Source organism: Hirundo rustica, chromosome 20 (genome assembly GCF_015227805.2).
Source record: "Hirundo rustica isolate bHirRus1 chromosome 20, bHirRus1.pri.v3, whole genome shotgun sequence".
Classification (NCBI taxonomy): Eukaryota; Metazoa; Chordata; class Aves; order Passeriformes; family Hirundinidae; genus Hirundo; species Hirundo rustica.
The window spans coordinates 4,895,355-4,914,581 of record NC_053469.1 but is presented as its reverse complement, the minus strand read 5'-3'; the positions used below and the strand labels follow the sequence as shown (position 1 = coordinate 4,914,581).

At 63.5% G+C, this 19,227-nt stretch overlaps 1 protein-coding gene across 1 annotated transcript in view; it reads left to right on the top strand.

The window, feature by feature from the left end:
- HMCN2 (hemicentin 2) overlaps positions 1-18,419 on the top strand; it is a 32,609-nt gene extending 14,190 nt beyond the window's left edge. Inside the window, exons 29-80 of the mRNA XM_058423098.1 lie at positions 20-181; positions 391-663; positions 1,222-1,394; positions 1,486-1,492; positions 1,544-1,651; positions 1,827-1,913; positions 2,419-2,604; positions 2,975-3,142; positions 3,509-3,622; positions 3,715-3,857; positions 4,010-4,160; positions 4,383-4,601; positions 4,812-4,925; positions 4,991-5,178; positions 5,352-5,448; positions 5,663-5,824; positions 6,206-6,319; positions 6,429-6,560; positions 7,024-7,167; positions 7,268-7,427; positions 7,734-7,858; positions 7,944-8,127; positions 8,289-8,386; positions 8,663-8,935; positions 9,034-9,224; positions 9,300-9,381; positions 9,620-9,756; positions 9,879-10,011; positions 10,205-10,352; positions 10,600-10,727; positions 10,855-11,011; positions 11,101-11,222; positions 11,463-11,627; positions 11,715-11,822; positions 11,900-12,034; positions 12,295-12,429; positions 12,528-12,710; positions 13,010-13,219; positions 13,377-13,511; positions 13,582-13,772; positions 13,860-13,941; positions 14,062-14,331; positions 15,049-15,198; positions 15,392-15,529; positions 15,669-15,790; positions 15,884-16,121; positions 16,246-16,308; positions 16,416-16,544; positions 16,643-16,963; positions 17,161-17,280; positions 17,511-17,637; positions 17,757-18,419. Of these exons, the coding sequence (XP_058279081.1) occupies positions 20-181; positions 391-663; positions 1,222-1,394; positions 1,486-1,492; positions 1,544-1,651; positions 1,827-1,913; positions 2,419-2,604; positions 2,975-3,142; positions 3,509-3,622; positions 3,715-3,857; positions 4,010-4,160; positions 4,383-4,601; positions 4,812-4,925; positions 4,991-5,178; positions 5,352-5,448; positions 5,663-5,824; positions 6,206-6,319; positions 6,429-6,560; positions 7,024-7,167; positions 7,268-7,427; positions 7,734-7,858; positions 7,944-8,127; positions 8,289-8,386; positions 8,663-8,935; positions 9,034-9,224; positions 9,300-9,381; positions 9,620-9,756; positions 9,879-10,011; positions 10,205-10,352; positions 10,600-10,727; positions 10,855-11,011; positions 11,101-11,222; positions 11,463-11,627; positions 11,715-11,822; positions 11,900-12,034; positions 12,295-12,429; positions 12,528-12,710; positions 13,010-13,219; positions 13,377-13,511; positions 13,582-13,772; positions 13,860-13,941; positions 14,062-14,331; positions 15,049-15,198; positions 15,392-15,529; positions 15,669-15,790; positions 15,884-16,121; positions 16,246-16,308; positions 16,416-16,544; positions 16,643-16,963; positions 17,161-17,280; positions 17,511-17,637; positions 17,757-18,096 (8,042 nt within the window). The 3' untranslated portion in view covers positions 18,097-18,419. The remainder of the gene's footprint in view (positions 1-19; positions 182-390; positions 664-1,221; positions 1,395-1,485; positions 1,493-1,543; positions 1,652-1,826; positions 1,914-2,418; positions 2,605-2,974; positions 3,143-3,508; positions 3,623-3,714; positions 3,858-4,009; positions 4,161-4,382; positions 4,602-4,811; positions 4,926-4,990; positions 5,179-5,351; positions 5,449-5,662; positions 5,825-6,205; positions 6,320-6,428; positions 6,561-7,023; positions 7,168-7,267; positions 7,428-7,733; positions 7,859-7,943; positions 8,128-8,288; positions 8,387-8,662; positions 8,936-9,033; positions 9,225-9,299; positions 9,382-9,619; positions 9,757-9,878; positions 10,012-10,204; positions 10,353-10,599; positions 10,728-10,854; positions 11,012-11,100; positions 11,223-11,462; positions 11,628-11,714; positions 11,823-11,899; positions 12,035-12,294; positions 12,430-12,527; positions 12,711-13,009; positions 13,220-13,376; positions 13,512-13,581; positions 13,773-13,859; positions 13,942-14,061; positions 14,332-15,048; positions 15,199-15,391; positions 15,530-15,668; positions 15,791-15,883; positions 16,122-16,245; positions 16,309-16,415; positions 16,545-16,642; positions 16,964-17,160; positions 17,281-17,510; positions 17,638-17,756) is intronic.
- The last annotated feature ends 808 nt before the right edge of the window (positions 18,420-19,227 follow it).

The following is a 19,227-nucleotide window of genomic DNA, read 5'->3' as shown; positions in this document are numbered from 1 at the left end:
TGTCCCCTTCCCTGGGCAGGTGAGCCCCTCTCCACGCAGCCAGGGAGCCCAAAGGTGGTGTCCCCGGGAGGGAACATGGTGTTCATGGAGAAGGTACAGCTGCTGGACCAGGGCACCTACATCTGCGAGTGCAGGAATGCTGCCGGCAGCAGCAGCAAGGAGCATCACCTGGAGGTGCACGGTGAGCATGGGGCACCAGACGCCTGTGGGGGTGGGTGGAGGTGTTGTGACACCTCAGTGCAGGGCCCAGCCGGAACCAAAAGCCATCATCTGGCTCTTTGGACATTTCGGAAGGGATGCCGCTTACCTGGGTCAGCTTTGCCCCTCCGCTTGCGCACGGCTGAGGGAGCTGCTGCACATCCCCTCCACCCCGTGTCCCTCTGCCCGCAGCACTGCCGAGGGCCCGGGGCAGCAGCAACGCCCCGAGGAAGGTTTCCGTCATCGAGGGTGGCGAGACGGTTCTGGAGTGCGAGGCCGTGGGGACACCGGTGACGTGGGTGAAGGACGGGCAGCCCGTGGCTGGTGGGGACGGGCTCCTGCTCACGGAGCAAGGGAGGCGGCTGCACATCCCCAGGGCAGAGGTGACCCACACAGGACACTACACTTGCCTGGTCGCCAACACAGAGGGGCAGCAGCAGAGGGAGTTTGATGTTGTGGTGCATGGTAAGGACGTGGCATGGGGCTGGTGGCTGGGGTGGGTTGGATGCAGGCAGGATGAGGAGGGCGGTGGTATGGGGTAACCTGATGTGGGGTAGATGTTGGACGATCCAACGCGTGTAGCAGGTCTCAGGGTCATCAGGGTTATGCTTCAGGAATAGCTGTAGAACTGCGTCCATCAGGCAGGAGCTTCTTTCCAGAGCCATCATCATCTCAGAATGTCCTCCACTACCCGAGGACTTGGGGAAACCTCATGGATCAAGGTCACTTGAGTTATAAAAAGTCTGAGGTGGCTCAGGCTGTGTGGCCATCCCAGCATGACACCTGTAAGCCTGGGTTCAGGTGAGTGTCACATGTGTGCTGTGGGTCACCTGTCCCACAACACCTTTGAAGTCACCATCTCCAGGTAATGCTAATGGTCCTTCTGGGCTCGTGTCCTAAAGCTGTGCAAAGAAAGAAGGTGGGGAAAAAACCACGTTCACCCAGTTCTCCCCTCTTTGCTTTGCTCCTTTGACACCCTGGCTGCTTTGCAAATGGATGTCCATCTTTTTTCTGCGTCCTCAGTTCCTCCCGAGTTCATTCGAGGATCGGGATTGACAACCAACGTCAGCGTTTCCCTGCAAGGATCCCTGACGCTGAGCTGCGAGGCCACCGGCATTCCCCAGCCCAGTGTCACCTGGTTCTGGGGTGGCTCTCCTGTCACCCCCAGCCAGCACACACACGTGCTTTCAGGTCAGGTCTGGGTGCTGGGAGAGACGAGCGCTTCGGGAACACGTCTTACCCCAACACTGATGAGTTCAAAGTCCTGGTGGAGCCACAGGAGCACAGTTGGGCTGTGCTGGTGCCTGGATCAGGGCCCTGAGACCTCTCTGCTCTGTGCTTCCAGGGCTGCTTAGGCTCACCCGTGCACGAGCCCAGGATGGTGGTCACTATTCCTGCCTGGCTAGCAACGTAGCTGGCGAGGCCAGGAGGCATTTCTACGTGGAGGTCCTAGGTGAGGAGGGCTCTTCTGCCTGCTGCAGGATCCCTGGTGGGGTTTCAGAGCTCCACCCTTGCAGGAACAGACATGAGTTAAGACTGGACATGCTGGGTGTGCTGGAGTCCTTAGGATGTGAGCTCAGAGGCCGAGCTGGCCAGCTGCTGAAGCCCCTGGGGGCTTGTGTTCCTAGTTCCTCCCCACATTGAGAACGCGGATGAAGAGCACACCTTCAGAGTGCCCGAGGGTCACCCTGTCACCTGGGCCTGCCTGGCTTCAGGTGAGCATCAGGTGGGGAGGGGAGGTGGCCTGAGCAGTGGGAGATGGGGCTCAGGGGCTGACCTGAGTCTCACTGTGGGGTGTGGAGCAAACGGATGGCTCCAGTCAGAGACATGAAAGCAGCTGAAATCGGCCGCAGAGCTCTTATGAGATGGTTCCTGGCTCTGCAGCGGTGCTGTCCGGGAAGCGCTGGGAGGGGACGCCCACATGGGGAGCTTGTTCCACAATGGAAACTCCAATCTTTCCCAAATGGAGCTAAAATTCCTCTAATCTCATCTCTCCTTTAGTGATGGGAATAATTAATCACCTCCCACTCAGGACAGTTCTCTTTCTTCTTGCTGGCTCATCCAGCAGCTTCTAAATTCCTGATCCAGATCATGATAATTCTGATTTGGGACGATGCCCCTGCTCTCCAGAAAAGCTCTGACAGTGACCCCAGCCAGGCCGTGCTCACAGATGGAAAAAACTTCACACAAAGGCCAAAACCCACTTTCCATCCCTCACAGGCAACCCACAACCCGAGATCACCTGGCTGAAAGACAACCACGCTCTCCCTGGCACCTTCTCCATCTCCCCTGACGGCTCCTTGTTCCACATCCCCCAAGCGTCCCTGGCCCACGCTGGGCGCTACTCCTGCGTGGCCTCCAGCTCTGTGGGAAATCAGACCAAGCACTACCTGCTGGATGTTTTGGGTACGAGATGCCTTTGGAGGGAGGCAGGGCCTCAGGTGTGAGCAGATTTTGTGGGTTTTAATGGCCTGCCCCAGGTAGGTGGGGAGGATCCCTTAGTCCTGCAGCCAAAGCGTGGCTTGGACCTGTCCTGAGCCCTTGTGAGACCTCTTGGAGGAGCAGAAAGCACCTGTTTAGTGCAAGATCCATCTGTGATGGTGGCTTGTGGGAAGGGGGATGTGTCTTCTGGATCCCTGTGTTTTTGGAGGGCAGCAGGACGGGGTAGAGTCTGAAGTTGGCACCACTCCTGGAACTTGGATCATTCTCTCTGGCGGGGGGGATGAAGCCCAGGTGCGTGCTAGTGCTGATCTCACACACAACCACGTCTCTGCAGCCAGTCCCACCTTCGCTCAAGACGCTGCTGCTGCAGAAGAAGTGACAGTGATCATCAACAACCCCATCTCCCTGGTCTGTGAGGCTCTGCCGTACCCATCTCCCAACATCACCTGGCTCAAGGACGAAGTTCCTCTCAAAGCATCTAGAAATGTCCTCCTGCTCCCTGGTACCGTGCTGCTGTCCACTGGCTCTGCATGACTGTGGTGGCCCCTTGCTGTGTATGCCTTGGGGAGTGGGAGTGGGGCTTTTTCTTGGTCTGGCTGGGGTCCAGCACAGTGGGATGGTGAGAAGTCATCATCCTGCAGGACCTGAGGGCTCAGGCCATCAGCTGGATGCTCTTCTAAGTGCTGCATCCTCTGATACTAACTAGAGCCTCTTCAGTGCTGGGACAGCACTCTAGAAGAGCTTTAGGCCCCCTCTGGCCAGGCTTGCAGGTGCTCAGCAGGTCCCTTGAGATGCTTTCAGGTGCTGCATGGGGACAGAGAGCTGTGGCTGTGAGCAGTGACCCTCTCAGGAGACCCTCTTTGCCCAGGTGGCCACGGGCTGCAGATCCTGAACGCCCAGGAGGAGGACACGGGCACCTACAGCTGCATCGTGGCCAACGAGGACGGGGAGGCCGTGAAGAACTACGCTGTGAAGGTCCTGGGTGAGGGAGCTCCTCTTGTCCTTCCTGATTCTTGCAGTGACCCCACCACTGTGACTGGGCCAGTCCTGCTTCCCTTTGTCTTTCCCCACCAGTTCCTCCTTGGATTGCCAGAGAGGATCCTTTGGGGGAGTTTGCTGTGAAGGAGGTGAAAGCCAGCGTGAACAGCACAGTGGTGCTGGAGTGTGAGACCTGGGCTGTGCCCGAGCCGACCATCCGATGGTACAAGGACAAGCAGGTGAGGTCCCAGCTGTGACCAGGGAGGAGCTGCTGGGTTTGAGGATGTCCCAACTGGGTGGAGTGGGAAGACTCCTTTTATACATCTGGCTGAGCTCTGCCCTGCTCCTGGGTGTGTAATCTTCCTCCTGCCCTTGTCTTTCCTCCCTTCAGCTTCTGGCAAGCTCTGGACACCTCCAGATCCTCAGCGAGGGACAGGTGCTCCAGATCCAGCCAGCTGGTGTCTTGGATTCGGGGCACTACACCTGCGTGGCCACCAACGCCGTGGGTGAGGATGACAGGGACTTCATCGTGCATGTCCAAGGTGAGCCCCAGGCGTGGAGCTGGCACCCAGAACAGGGGGTGTCTCAGCAAGAGCAGGGGTCCTCAGGGGCCACTTTTGAGAGCAGAGAAAGGTGAGCACAGGAAAGAAGATTAAATCTGCTGGAAAGCAGCATCTCCTCAGCTCCAGTGAGGGCAATGCTGTGGATGCACCTGGGGGTCAATGTCCCCGATCCCCACAGCTGACCACAGCCTGTCCCCGCAGTGCCCCCCATCTTCCAGCAGCAAACAAGCCCCAAAGAAGCCCTTGGGATCTTCTATCGGGAGGAGGACCAGGATGGGGAGGTGACAGAGCACCGCCAGGCTGTCCTTGGCCAGCCCACCGCCCTCTACTGCGACACCAGCGCCATCCCACCCCCCCAGCTCACCTGGTACAAGGACGGGGAGCCCCTCTCCCCTGGCCTGGGGGTGCAGGTGCTGCAAGGTAATGGGCAGTGGGTGTGAACCCCCTCTGTGGGGTTTGGGGGTGGTCCCGCAGCGGCCTTGTGGGTTGAGAGCATCCATAGCACAGAGGAGGCTGGATCCTGTCCCCTTCCTCCTGCCCCACACACCCAGCACCCGTGGGACCTCGGAGTCACCGGGGCTGTGCAGGGGATGCCCACAGACCCTTCCCTGTGCCCCGCCCGTGTCACAGGGGGCCGGGTGCTGCAGCTGCAGGCGGTGCAGGAGGAGGACGGGGGCAGGTACACCTGCGAGGCGGCCAACGCTGCGGGACGGGACCGCCTGCACTACGAGCTGGAGGTGCTGAGTGAGTACAGGGACCGGGGACACTGGACCGAGGCACACTGCAGCCCCGTAACCACCTGCTTCCAGCTGCCCCGGCCATCCGCGGTGGCACCGAGGACCCGGTGCAGGAGGTGACGGCCACCATCAACGGCACTGCGCGCTTTGAGTGCGCGGCCACCGGGCACCCGGAGCCCGCGGTGTCGTGGCTCTGGAATGATCTGCCCGTAGAGGCTGGCCCACGGCACCAGCTGCTGGAGGGTGGCACAGTCCTGCAGGTTGGTGTCCCCCTGAGCAGGTGGGGAGAGACACGGGAGACAGCGGATGGAGGGCATGGGGTGTTCTTTCCTCCCAAACAAGGCTGCCCTGGTCTCACCAAGGTCCCCATGGGAGTCCCAGCAGCTCCCCAGCTCGGGGCAGCCCTCAGTGGTGCTCTGCTCCCCCTCTGCAGGTGGCAATGGTGGAGGCGGGTGACACCGGGAGTTACACGTGCGTGGCTGAGAACCCGGCCGGGTCAGCCGAGAAGCACTTTGCCCTGGCTGTGCAGGGTAAGGCATCTCCCCTTCCCTGGGTCACTGATTTACTCCCTTCCTCTTCCTGCACCGCCTGGCGTGGCTCTGGAGCTGCATGCCTGCTCTCTCTCCCTGTGTGAGGAGCACACGCTCCGAGCAGGCGAGAAGCTCAGTGCGTGTTTCCTCCTGGGGTGGCATTGCACTGATGGCTCCCCTTTGGCACTTTGGCCTTTGGGGTGCACTGGAGCAGAAGCTCCCTGGAGCGTGGGTACAGAGCCCGAAAACGTCGATGGCATCGTCAATGGCAGCGTCTCACTGGTGTGTGACATCCGATCCCACCCGGCTGCAGAGATCACCTGGTACAAGGACGGCCACGTCCTGCGGCTCGGTGAGGAGGTGACCGTCACCAGAGGTACGTTGGGATGAGCCAGGACGATTGCCTGTGTCCCAGCTCTTGACAGCGAGCTCCAGGTCCCCGAATCTGCCTTTTTGGATGCCACACGTGGGTGTCAGGCTCAGCCTTTGGGTTGTACGACACACTAATGGCACACTGCTGAGGGATCAGCAAGAGTTGCATCCTGCAGAACTCCGTGCTGCTGCTTCCTGGGAGCTCAGTGCCCTTTCCTGTGGGGCTCAGCAAGGCTCTGAGCCTCCAAGATGAGAATTCCATGGCCAGACTCCTGTTGCATGGAGCTTGGCCGGGTGCTGGGGGATCGGTCAACTTTCCCTCATAGTGGCCCTGACCTGGTTCTGCTCCAGGCTGTCCCAATTCCCTGCTCTCTGCTTCTTCCAGGCTCTCAGGTGCTGCAGCTCCCTCACCTGCAGCTTTCCAGCTCAGGCACATACACATGCACGGTGCAGAACGTGGCCAGCCAGGATGAGAAGAGCTTCATCCTCACCATCCACGGTGAGTGGTGAGGGCTCAGCCAGGAGCTCTGTGCCCCGAGCACGCACTGAGGAGCTGACAGGGAGCCCCTGTCTGTCTCACATGCCCTGTCCCTGCTCGTCCTCCTCAGAACCCCCAGGCACCCAGGAGCCACAGCAGGAGACGCTTGAAGCTGACATGGGGACACCCCTGGTCCTGACCTGCCAAGTCCCTGGTGTGGCCGTGCCCGCTGTCACCTGGCTGAAGGACGGGCGCCCGCTGGGTGTGTGTGCAGGGGAGCGCTGTGCCAGGCTGCCACCCCCAGCCTCACTGCTGTTCCCCTCTGAGCAGTCCTGCCTCAATTTCCCGACTTCTAACCCTGCTGCAAGAGACCCTCCGGGCTGCACAGGGAGGAGACAGACCAGGAAGGGGCTGGCCTTTCCCCTGCATGCTTTTGAGAGGCCTCGGGTTCATTCCTGAGGCTCAAAGCAATGGGATGTGGGCACAAGCTGTGATGGAGGGATGTGCCGGGGTGAGCTCTCGGGGTACCAGCCCTTGGGGTGCTTGCTGGGACAGGGGTTTGCCCCCTTTTTTCCTGTAAAGCTCCAGCAGTGAACTCTGCACAAACCCTGCGTTGCTTTAACAGTGTCCCCAAAGCGGGGTACCGGGGGGAAAGGGGGAAGCACGACCATGAGCCTGGGGAGGGCTCAGTGGAGGAGCACTCTCTTCACCCTGTCTCCTTGCAGAGATGAGCCCAGAGCAGGGTCTGGTGTCCGGGGGGGCCCAGCTGCAGCTCAGCCCCCTGCAGCCCTCCCACCAGGGCCAATACACCTGCCTGGCACGGGGCCCTGGGGCTGAGACACGCCGGGACTTCACGGTGCTGGTGCGAGGTAGGGCTTCCCAGAGGCAGCCTGGTCCCTGCCGGCTCTGCCTCAGAGGTGAGCCTTCCTCCCCCTCCTCTTCCTCAGCCTCCCTCTCTCCTCGGTGCAGTGGCCCCCCGGATCAGCAGCGCAGGGGACCCCAGTGAGCACAGCGTGCTGGAGGGCAGCGGGGTGAGGCTGGAGTGCCGGGCAGAGGGGCAGCCCACGCCCCACATCTCCTGGCTGAAGGACGGGCGGCCCCTGGGGCTGCAGCACCCCTCACACGCCCGGTGAGTCTGGGGGGGACTCAGTGTCCCCACGTGCAAGATTGCTGGGCAAAAGACGGGCTGAGGTGTGCTGCTTCTTCCTGCTGCTTGGTCTGGGGTGCACTCATCCCAGCTGAGGGAATATCATCCTGGTTAAACCTTGGAGTCCGGGATGGTCGCTGTCCCCCTGGTAGGGTCCCACTTGACGCCCTGACCATGCCAAGCGCCCCAGAATCCTCACCCTTGGCTGTAAACTGAGCACAGAGCCCTTCTGCCCCACGGCACGTCGCGGATGAGCACACGGGTCACTGTCCCATCCTCTCCGCGCAGGATGTCCCCGGATGGCAGCGCCCTGCTCCTGGAGGGGCTGCGAGCTGCCGACTCCGGAGCTTACACGTGCCTGGCCCGGAACAGCCTGGGCGAGGACACGCGGCTGCACACGCTGAACGTGCTGGGTGAGCAGGGCCGGGACCCGCGGGGCAGCGCCGGGGCCACCCCCAGCCCCGACAGCGCCAGCAGCCCCGCTGTCCCCTCGCCCAGTGCCCCCCGCCATCGAGAGAGGCGCCGGTGGCTCGGAGCTGGTCCGTGGAGTCCTGTCCGCCGCGGTGACACTGGAGTGCCGGGCACGGGGGTCCCCTCCGCTGCACGTGAGCTGGCTGAAGGACGGGCTGCCGCTCCGCCTGTCCCCTCGTGTCACCCTGCTCTCGGCTGGGCACGTCCTCCGGTGAGAAGTGACCCTGGAGCCATGGTCAGCCACAGGTTTTGGGGCCGGTGCCCGGGTTTGCATGAGGGCACTGCTGCACGCTGAAGTGGCTGAGTGTCACCGGGGGGGTCACCCGGAGCTGACGTCTCCTCCCCATCCCCTCGTCCCCTCCCGTGGGTTAGGATCTCCCAGGCACAGCTCTCCGATGCCGGGCTCTACAGCTGCGTTGTCTCCAGCCGGGCAGGAGTGGCCGATCGCAGCTTCGTCCTGCAGATACAGGGTACAGGGCAGGGGGCTGGGGAGGGCAGAGCAGGGGGCACTGGGCGCTGGCTTTGTTGGCACAGCACACCTTGTGCATTGCAGCCCGTTCCCAAGCGGGGTACTGAGCCATTCCCCGGCCTGCTGGGGTGGGCTTGGACAGGATGGAGCAAAGCAGAACCTGAGAGCAGCCCCAGAGCATCCCACAGCAGGGCTGAGCCACGTCAGGCTGCTCGCAGGACATCAGGGAGCTGCCAAACCCACCCCCAGTGTCTGGGGCCATGACTTTCCTCCCCAGTGCCCCCTGTCCTGGAGAGCCCCGAGAGCAGCGAGGAGCAGATGGTGGCTGAGGGCTCCGATGTCACTTTCACCTGTGAAGCCACCGGGTCCCCAGCACCGTCAGTGACCTGGCTGAAGAACGGAGAGCCCCTGGGGCAGCAGAGTGACCAGGTGCCTGGTGGCCCTCAGCTGAGCCTGGTGGCCGTGGCGCCGGCTGATGCAGGCATTTACTCGTGCCTGGTGGTGAACGAAGTGGGAGAGGTCAGCAAAGCCTTCCACCTCGTGGTGATGGGTGCGTGTCATCCCTCTGGGGTTTGGGAAGGGCAGCTTAGGCCGTTTTTTGGGAGCAACGAGGCGATGAGCCCTCCTGCCTTGCTGTGTGCCTTGCAGAGCCACCCCGTGTTGAGGCTGCGTCCCATCCCACTGAGATCTCCATCGCTGTGGGCACCCCTCTGGAGCTGACCTGTGTGGTGACGGGTGTCCCCACGCCCACTGTCACCTGGGAGAAGGATGGGCAGCTGCTGGCAGGGCCCTCGTTCCTGTTGGGGAATGAGAGCACCCTCCACATTGAGAGCACTGAGGTAGGAGCTCCACTTTTTTGTCCCTACCTGGGTTTTCTTTCTGTGCCTCAATTTTTCCCTCTGCTGGTTGTGCAGGTGGCTGATGCTGGCCTGTACTTCTGCCTGGCCACTAGCCCTGCAGGGGAGGACAGCAGGAGCTTCCACGTCAGCATCCAAGGTAGTGTGATCCCAGCAGTGCAGCGAGGAGGGGGCTGCAGGATGATCTAGGCTTTGGGGGACCAGAGAGCCAGAGCAACCCTGAATCCTTCTTTGGGACTCGTGTGGGCTCCAAAAGAGGGGTCTGGAGCACAGTGATGGTCCTGCAGAGTGGGGGCCTATGCACAAATTATGGGGACAGGGATGGGGGTGTCCAACCCATCAGGGACACCCTGACCCCCCTGGCCCGTGTCCCACAGCACCCCCCGGCATCGCCAGCACCGGGGAGATCCCCGTCATCACGGCTGCGGCAGGGGGGCAGCTCCTCCTGGAGTGCCCAGAGGGTGCTGAGCCCCACCTCAACATCGAGTGGCGCCGGGAGGGTTCCCTGCTGCAGGTACCTGTGACGGGAGCAGGGATGGACGTGGTCGGGGACCGGGCGTCACCGTCACCAGCAGCGTCGGGCTGGTGCTGGGGGCGATGCTGGGTGGCTGCTGATGAAGGTCCCGGGGGTTTTAGGAGGATGCCCGCAGACAGGTCCTGGCCCAAGGGCGTTTCCTGCAGCTCCGGGCGGTGGCTGCGGAGGACGGCGGCGAGTACAGCTGCGGGGACACCGGGGACACCGCCCCGCGCGTCCGGGTGCAGGTTCACGGTGAGTGCTGCCCTGCCCTGGCCCCGAGTGCCGCCCTCCTTCCCGGTTAAATCCAGGATGTGGGATATTATAGGGTGTCTTATGGTGGGGTGATGGGATGGACAACACCCAGCCCCCAGTGCTGCTCTGGGCTGGCGTCCTCCATCCCTGAGCCTTATTCCACTCTCGGCGCTGTCTCCGGGTGCTGCCGCAGTGGCCCCAGAGATCCGGGCGGGCCCCGAGGAGGTGAAGGTGCTGCTGAACGCCTCGGCCGTGCTGCCGTGCCTGGCGGAGGGGTGGCCCGTGCCCCGGGTGACGTGGCGGAAGGACGGGCAGCTCCTGCCCCTGCCTGGGAGCGACAGGTACGAGGCCCTGCGGGTTGGTGGCACCAAGAGCTGGCACTCAGGCCATGCCACCCTCCACAGCCGCAGGGGATTTAGGTGTGCCAGTCACCCTGTGAGGAGCTGTGCTCTGTCCTCACACCAGCTCTGAGGGCATGTGCTGCATGTGGCTGCAGTGGCACTTGTCACCTTCCCACCCCTGCTCCCTGTGTGATGCAGCCTGGCCCTGCAGAGCCCCCATGGGGTTTCAGCTGCTCTCCCTCCCCAGGCTGCGGCTCCTGCCTGGAGGCTCCCTGCAAATTGACCCCGTCCAGGCCCAGGATTTGGGCCATTATCTTTGCATGGCATCCAGCCCCGCTGGCTCTGACTGGCGAGGCCTGGACCTCCGTGTCCTGGGTAAGCAGGAGAGCTGGATGGATCCCTCCTGATCTCACCCTCCTGCAACCCACCGCTGCTGGGCTGCTCTCATCGGTGCGGTGATGCACAACTGGCCTCTGCTCATCACCGCCCTGCCCTCCCACAGTCCCTCCTGCCATCACTCCTGGGCCCTCCAACCTCACCCTGCTGGCTCAGCAGCCGGCCACGCTGGGCTGTGATGCCTGGGGATCCCCCGAGCCCCACATCAGGTGGGAGAAGGATGGCCGTCCCCTGAACCTGCACCTCCCGCCCGGCGCCTACAGGTACCTCACACACCCCTGTAGGGTGGGGTTCTCCCTTCCAGCCGCTCCCTGTGGGACAGGGGTGATCCTGATGTGTGCTCTGCCTGCAGTGTGCAGTCCTTAGGGTCCCTGCTCATCTCCAGCCCTGCTCCCCGGGACGAGGGGCGGTTTGAGTGCATCGCCACCAACGCTGCCGGAGAGGCACGAAAGGTCTTCCTGGTGTCCGTCCTCGGTGAGCTCCCGGGGCTGGGGGTCTTGCTGAGAGTGGCTTTCCCAGCATCTGTCACCACCTCGGCTGTGATGTGGGTGTGCTCCAGCCCCACAATAGGGTTGGGTCCCCACTCAAGAACTGCGCTTGGGGGTGGACAAGAGGGGAAGCGAAATACTCGTGCCCACATGAACAGGGGCAGAACCCTCAACATGTGCCAAAGAGCCCTGCTTACCTCCCTCCCTCCCTCCCTCCTTTCTCCAGTGCCCCCCACCATCGCTGACGACCTTACAGATGTGGTTGTCACCCGGCTGTCCCCCGCAGTCCTCACCTGCTACACCTCAGGGTTGCCCCCACCCACGGTGTCGTGGAGCAAGGAGGGGGCTCAGCTGGGCAGCAGAGGAGGGGGCTACCGCGTCCTGCCCAGAGGTACAGCGCGGGCCAGCACGGCCCCGGCGGGGGCAGGGGGTCCCTGCCAGCCCTCCCGCCGCCTCCCCTGCGCCTGCTGTTTTCCAGGAGCGCTGGAGATCAGGCAGGCGCTGCCTGCGCACAGCGGCCGCTACACCTGCACAGCTCGGAGCGCCGCGGGCACGGCCCGGAAACACCTCTGGCTCACAGTGCATGGTACACACGGCCCCAGGGTCCTGCTGCTGTGGGTGCCGTGCCCTCTTCCCAGGGTAGCACTTCCCTGCCCTTCACAGAGCCCCCCGCCTTGAAGCCCCTGCCTGGCATGGTGATGGTGATGGTCAACACCAGCGCGGTGCTGTCCTGTGAGGCCACAGGCGTCCCCCGGCCGGAGGTCACCTGGCAAAAGGATGGTGTTGGCATCACTGGAGGTGAGCAGGAATGTGCCCACGTTACCTGCCAGCCTTTACCTAGGGGGAGATTTAGGTGCAGGGGGTTTGTAGGCGTCCCGGCAGGGTGTGGGGTGTCACTGTGCACGGCTCCTGTCCTCGGCGGGTGTGGCAGCCGCTGGAGCTGTTCCATGGAGACTCCTCGGGAAGAGGTACTCCTGCGGGGGAAGCAGTCCCTGTACATCGCCCGTCTGTGCCTTGGCTCAGCTGTGCCGCCCCGTCTCTTCCTTCATTTCTGCCAGGCTCTGGGCTGAAGGTGCTCCCCAACGGGCAGCTCCGCCTCCTCCGAGCAGCCCCAGAGGACTCAGGCACCTACCTGTGCATGGCTCGCAACCCCTCGGGCACCGCCGCGGGGAGGACCAGGCTCATTGTGCAAGGTACAGCAGCGAGCGGAGCCCCAGCGCTCACCGCTCTGCTCAGAGCGAAACGCGGCTGCCAAGCTGTGAGTGAGTCCCTGCCCTTCTGCCCCATCCAGTGCCCCCGGTCATCGCTGCCGGCCCCCTGGAGCTGGTGGTCCTGGAGGGGCTGGAGGTGCTGCTGCCCTGCGCCGCCCGCGGTGTCCCCGAGCCTCGCGTGTCCTGGAGCCGGGAGGGAGCCCTGGTGCGAGGCGGGAGGGTCCTGCCCTCCGGGGAGCTGCTGCTCAGCCATGTCCAGGTGAGCGCTGGCCCCTAGAGCCGCTGTGGGGTTGCAGTGCTGAGGAACAACAGTCTTCGGGTGCTGGAGAGCGTTTGGCTGCTTGCGGATCTGTCTGGCAGAGGGAGAGCCCCGCGCAGTTCCTGCGCCACAGCCTGGAGGGTTGGGGCGGTGTGAGGTGGCTGATGGGGGCTGGGTAAAGTGGCTCTGTCCAAACTGTGACTTTTTAGGCGCACAAGAACCAGCAGAGCCGTAGCTCAGCGAGGCAGGGCTGCAGCTGGAGCCCAGACTCAAAATGCTTCCCTCTCATCCCCACACAGGGAGGGGACGCTGGGAGCTACTCCTGCACGGCGGTGAACTCTGCCGGGAGGGCCGTTCGCAGGCTCTCCCTCTCCATCCACACCCTGCCCACCTTCACCCACCTGCCCGCAGACATCACCCTGAGCCGGGGCGAGAGGCTGGAGCTGGTGTGTGCCGCAGCGGGCAGTCCCCAGCCCCGCGTCTCCTGGATGGCCGACGGGCACCTCGTCACCGGTACCTGGGCACGGGATGCAGAACTCGGGGGACAATGAGACCCTGGTGCCACCCTCGTCCCACCTTTCAGGGTCCCCGCGGCGCCAGCACGTCTGGCTGTGCGGGGTTGCAACCAGCCGATCGCCAAGTACCCTTTCCGGGGGTTTGCCCCCCGCAGATGGTGCGTCGGGGCACGGCGGGAGGAGCATCCTGCGGCGGGAGGCGGCCGCACCCGCGGACAGCGGGACCTACGTCTGCCACGCCGAGAACAGCGCCGGTGCCATCAGGGCCGCTGTCTTTGTCACTGTCAGAGGTAGGTGCTGGCAGGGAAACTGGGGTGCCCGGCCAGCCCCCCTCCTCTGCCACCCCTTTCCCTTTCCCAGAGGCACCCGTCATACAGGGGGACCCCAGCATCTACCAGGTGGAGCACCCCGGAGATGATGCCCTCCTCGACTGCCGTGCCCAGGGTCACCCTGAGCCCCTCATCAGCTGGAGCAAGGACGGGGTGCCGCTGGCAGCCCGTGGGCGTCTACAGCAGCTCCAGAATGGCTCCCTGGCCATCCGTGCTGTGGGGGTGAGCAGGGCCTGGGGGGTGCTGGCACATTTCAGGGTGCTTTCCTGGCCAAGCAAAACGCTGTGCTGATGCTGTTGGTCCTGCTAGAGCACCGACGTGGGGCAGTACCGGTGTGTGGCGGAGAATGATGCGGGCACTGCAGCAAAAGTCGTCACCCTGGTTCTGCAGAGTGAGTGCTGGTCCCCTCTGCACCCTTCTTTTAAGGGACTGCAAACCACGTCACCTCTCAGCCCCTCCAACTACCCCTGGTCTGTGGGGAATGCTGCATCACGTCCCTTTCCCTGCCCAGGTGCCCCTGTGGTGACAGTGACACCAGCAGAGGTGAGGGTCCGTGCTGGGCAGCAGGTGCTGCTGCACTGTGTCGTGGCAGGGGAGCCCACGCCCTCCGTGGAGTGGCAGCGGGACGGGGAGCCACTGCCCGAGGGTCCCCACGCTCGTGTCCTGCCCAATGCCACCCTCTTCCTGCCTTCTGTCGCCCACCGTGACGCCGGCAGCTACTCCTGCCTCGCCCGCAATGCCCTGGGCTCTGCTGTCGCCCACACCTCCCTGGATGTCCAAGGTGGGTGTCTGCCCCTGGCCCTGGGGGGCTTGGGCTGCCTCGGGCTGCCTGCAGTGCTGTTACACCCTGGGTAAAACCTCCAGCCTGGTGGTTTGGGGTGACATTGCCTCGCTTGTTGAGCCCTCTATGCTTCATCCTCTCTCCCCTCTCTCCTTTCCCCTCTCCTCTCCCGAGCAGCCACAGCGTGCCAGCCCTCACTCTCCTCTCCTTGGCCTTCCTGCCTTAGCTGCCCGTGATTAAATTCCCATCTCCCAGGGCCTCTGCTAAATGCACAGACACATCCTTTCCTGCTGCCCCTTGGGAGCAGAGAGCCAGGCTGGAGGAAGTGCCAGGTGCCCTGTGCGCCCTTGTGTGGCTGGTGGCATTTTGCTGCCAGGCACGCTGGAGAAGCAAATAAAAGCTTGGGGTGATGCCAGGACCTTGAGGGTGATACAGAGCAGGGTTTAGGGGTGTCAGTGCCTGTTGGTGTGACGAGACCCAGGGCCACACTCCCAACATCCCATCAACATGGGCACTGTGCCTGGAGCCATGAGGTCTCTGGGGACTGTGCTGCAGCCGGGCAGGGACCCTGCCTGCCTTGCTCTGCCTGCCTTCACCTCCAGAAAACAAGATTTTTTTGACACGCAAATTAGTGAGAGGAGAGTCAGGCAAGCACTCTGCTCTCCCACGGGAGTGCAGTCCCGGTGTAGCCGCCTGACCCCATCCCGTCTGCCCCAGGGGAGCTGCACCAGGTGCGGGGCAGCCTGGTGGGGGTCATCAATGGCCACGAGCTCGGGGTCTCCACCCTCGATGCCAGCGTGCTGGGGGAGCCTGAATCCAGCACCGCCGCCCTCCGGAGCAGCATCGGGAGCATTCCGCCTGCCGTAGGTGGGTGGACATTCCTACCCCCACCCCTGTGAGAGATTTGACCTCTGTCGGATGTAAATCTTGGGGGAAAGGTTTTTATTTCTTTTTTCCCCCCCAAACCTTCCACTGTGGGCAGGGAGGGATGGGACAGCCTGGGTGCCTCCCCCAGGAGGGCGCTGGCTCCATGGGGACACCCTTTCTTCCCTGTTCCCAGGGCCGCTGATGCGGGTGCTGGTGACCATCATCGCCCCCGTTTACTGGTCCTTGGCACAGGCCAGCGGGGCGGCCCGGAGCGGCTTCCTGCTCACCCAGGGCACCTTCCAGCACGAGTCACTGCTGCAGTTTGCCACAGGTGAGGTTCTGCGACAGGAGAGCCCGGTCAGCTCCTGGGGAGGCTCAGACTCCATCGCCCCTCTGTGCCATCCCCGATCTGGGAGTGGAGCTGTGTGTGGGGGTGCTGTGGGGTGCTGCTCACTGTTCCCCCCTGGCAGGGGAGCTCCTGCGGGTCACCCACCTCGCCCGGGGCGCGGATGGCGCCGGCGCTCTGCGGCTGGACAGCGTCATCAGCGGCTCCGTGCCGGAGAGCTTTGGCGATGCCGTGGTGCTGCTGCAGGTGCTGGCACTGCCCGTTATCCCTGTGGGACCGCGACTCCCGTGCCAGGAACGCGGGGGATCCACGGCCTGACCCCTCTCTGCCTCTCCCCAGGATTTCAGTGAGCGCTACGTGCGGACAGGCGCGGGGCAGCTCTCTGGGGGCTCGGTGCAGAGCTTCCTGCGGGATGGGCACCTCATCCATGCCCACTGCAATCACACCATCGTGTTCGAGCCCCCCGTGGGGCCACAGCCCCCCCGGGTGCAACACCTCCGGGCCAGAGCCATCACAGCCTCCTATGACCCGGCCAAAGAGGAGCTCCACTTCCAGCTCCGTGCCTCGCTCGATGCAGGTAACCAGGGGAGAGCCCAGCATGGGGATGGGGATCTGTTGTCGGTTCTGGGTGTCTGTGAGGGTGTAAAGGCCATGTCCCTGCAGTGACACGTCACCTCTTATTCTCTCTGCTCAATTCACAGGGGCTGATAGAGACCAGTGCCCACTGGGATTCACCCCAGACCCCGGGCAGCTGTACTGCATGGGTATGGACCCTTCCCGAGGGGGCACGAGGATGGCAAGGGGAAACCGGTGCCACTTCCCTGTCCCCTCAACCCTGTCCCCTCAACCCTGTCCTCTCTCTGCTGCCCAGATGTCGATGAATGCTCCGAGGGCTCCCATGCTTGCCGCTACAACCAGGTTTGCCAGAACGCCGCCGGGTCCTACCGCTGCTCCTGCCCTCCCGGCTACCGCACGCTGGGCGTTGGCTGGCCATGCTTGGGTACGAGCTGGGCTCCCGGGGTCCCTGGTCACCCCCCTGCTCTGGCCCAGCCTCAGTTTCCCCCATCCAGCTGCAGCTCTCCGCCTTTCCTCCCCCAGATGTCAACGAGTGCCTGCGTTTTCCCCCACCGTGTGCCTTCGAGTGCCGCAACCTGCGGGGCTCCTACGAGTGCCTGTGCCCCGCTGGCAGGACCCTGCTGCCGGGCGGGCAGTGTGGCACGGCAGGGCTGGAGGGAGGGGACTCAAGGAGCGGCGTGGCCCGGGACGCTCCCGTGCGCTGGCAGGCGCCGAGCAGCCGCCCGCGGGGACGATCCTTGTACACTCAGCTCGCCCTGCGCCGCGTGGCGAAGGATGCAGGGGTGGGAGCCCGGGGCCCCCCCTGCCCCACGGGCTACATCAGGAGGAACGGCACCTGCACCGGTGAGCGTGCACTGGGGATGGGTGCTGAAGGGGGTTCAGAGACTGCTGAGCTCCCTTCAGCACTCGTGCTCTTCTTGCTGCCCCGTCCATCACTTTGTGCCTTGTGGTCTTAGCTGTGCTGGGAAGGGGAGCTGAGATCCAGGCTGGCCCAAGGCAGTGGCGCAGAGGGGACTGATCCTTCACCTCTCGTCCCACAGATGTTGACGAGTGTCAGACACTGAACCAGTGCCAACACGAGTGCAGGAACAGCCCGGGCAGCTACCGCTGCCTCTGCCCCACTGGCTACCGGCTGCTGCCCAACGGGAAGACCTGCCACGGTCAGTGCAGGGTGCCAGGGGCGTGCCCCGCCCCATGGTGCCCTGGGTGTCATCTTTTTGAGGCTGCAGGTCCTTCTCCTTCATCGGGAGGGTTTTTCCCAGCCTCAGCTCCCCACGGTGCTCATGTCTCAGTGCCTCAGAGTCCAGGCAGATGTGGGAGGGTGAGGGAGCTGGGGATTGAGCCCCCATCTCAGCCAGCACCCCCAGACCTGTCCCCTCTCTCCCTGCAGATGTGGATGAGTGCACGGAGGGCACAATCCGGTGTGGCTCGAGCCAGATGTGCTTCAACACCCGTGGAGGTGCCCGGTGCACGGATGTGCCGTGCCCAGCAGGGTACCGGAGAGGCTCCAGCCCAGGGTGAGCCGCGCTGCGGGGCTGGGAGCGCCCATCCCGCTCTCCTCATGTCACCCTGACCCCGAGCGTCCTGCCCGCCCCCCGGCACTCACCGCACCCCACGTTCCCCATCTCTCGTGCAGGCTGTGCGTGGGTCGCTGCCCCCCGTTCTGCGGCCCTGCCGGCCCCACGCTGCAGTACCAGGCGCTCCCCCTGCCCCTCGGCATCGCTGCCCGCCGGGACGTGGTGCGCCTCACCCCGGCCACCGCCCCGCGCCACCCGCCCGTCTTCAGGCTGCTGGAGCAGGACCCCGGCAGCCCCTTCGCCCTCCGCACGGAGCGGGGCCAGGGCATCATCTCCACCCTGCGGCCGCTGCGGGAGCCCGGCACCCACCGGCTCAAGGTGCAGGCGCTGCTCCCAGACGGGCAGCGAGCACCCAGCATCTTCCTCCTCCTCATCTCCGTGTCCCCCTACCCTTACTGACACAGCCCAGGGACAGGAGGGGACGCAGGGTCATTTCTCCTCCTGTCCCTCCCCACCCCATCGGTGGGACACGTGGCTCAGGGAGCGCTGAGCTTGTACCTCTTCTGTCCCTCCCAGACACTCCCTGGCCCCTCAGCTGTGTTCCTTTCGCCCAGGGCCTGGCCCTGACTCAGCAGGAGAGTCAGGATCCCGGGGGGGATAAGATGTCCCACCAACCTCTTGCAATCAGGTCCCAGATCCCAGAACAAACACAGCTCGGGCGGCCTTGGCCGCTATCAGTCCCAAATGCGGGGGGTGGGAAGGTGAACTGGGTGACAGTGGCCAGCGAGGGTCCCACCAGGGAGGGATTCCCTGGGCTGGGGAGGGTGTGGGGGACCCCAGCATTATGCTTGTATTAAATTGAAATAGTCTTTTTGTTTGTTTTTTTAAAAATCCATTTGGTTTCTGTGCACTCTTATTGATTTACAAAGGTGTTTTGTGGCTAAATATTAGCTGTGCCTGAAGAAGGCGGCTTCCTTTGGTGTGTGGGAGAATTCCCAGGGCTGTGGCCACCTCCCTGCCTGGCCTTGGACCATAACACGGAGGTTGTCTGGATGTAGCAATGCCAGAAGGACAATGTCCAGCCCCTGAAGGTCCAATCCTGCCCCGGTGTCAAGTCCCTCAAGCAGCAAGAGCAGGATGTGTTCTCTCTGCACGTGGTGAAGAGGGAGGCTGTTTCCAAAACAGTTTCAGTCCGAGTTGGTGCTGCGGGATGTGGCGCGCTGGCCCCAGGAGAGATGAGCCCACAGTCACCAGGGCTGTAGAAGCTGATGGTGGCCGTGCACCTTCCATGGTCTGATCCTGTCCCTGGAGCTGGCACTTGCTGCACCTGTCTGAGATTCCCCCAAAACTCTCTGTCCTTAGGGATGGAGCTTTCCTGTCCTCCAAAGCCAGGCCTGCTGTGGGTCAGGGGTGCCCTGGGCATGTGGGAGGGGGAAAGCTGAGTTTGGCCCCATGGACATCCCTCTGTCTTGTCCCCTCCTGCCCACCCTGGCTCCTGATGGAGCTTCAAATAAATCCAACTTTCCCCCTTCTTGCTGGCCCAGGGAGGAAAGACAGGTGCTGCAGAGCACCATCTCTCCTCTGCTCCCA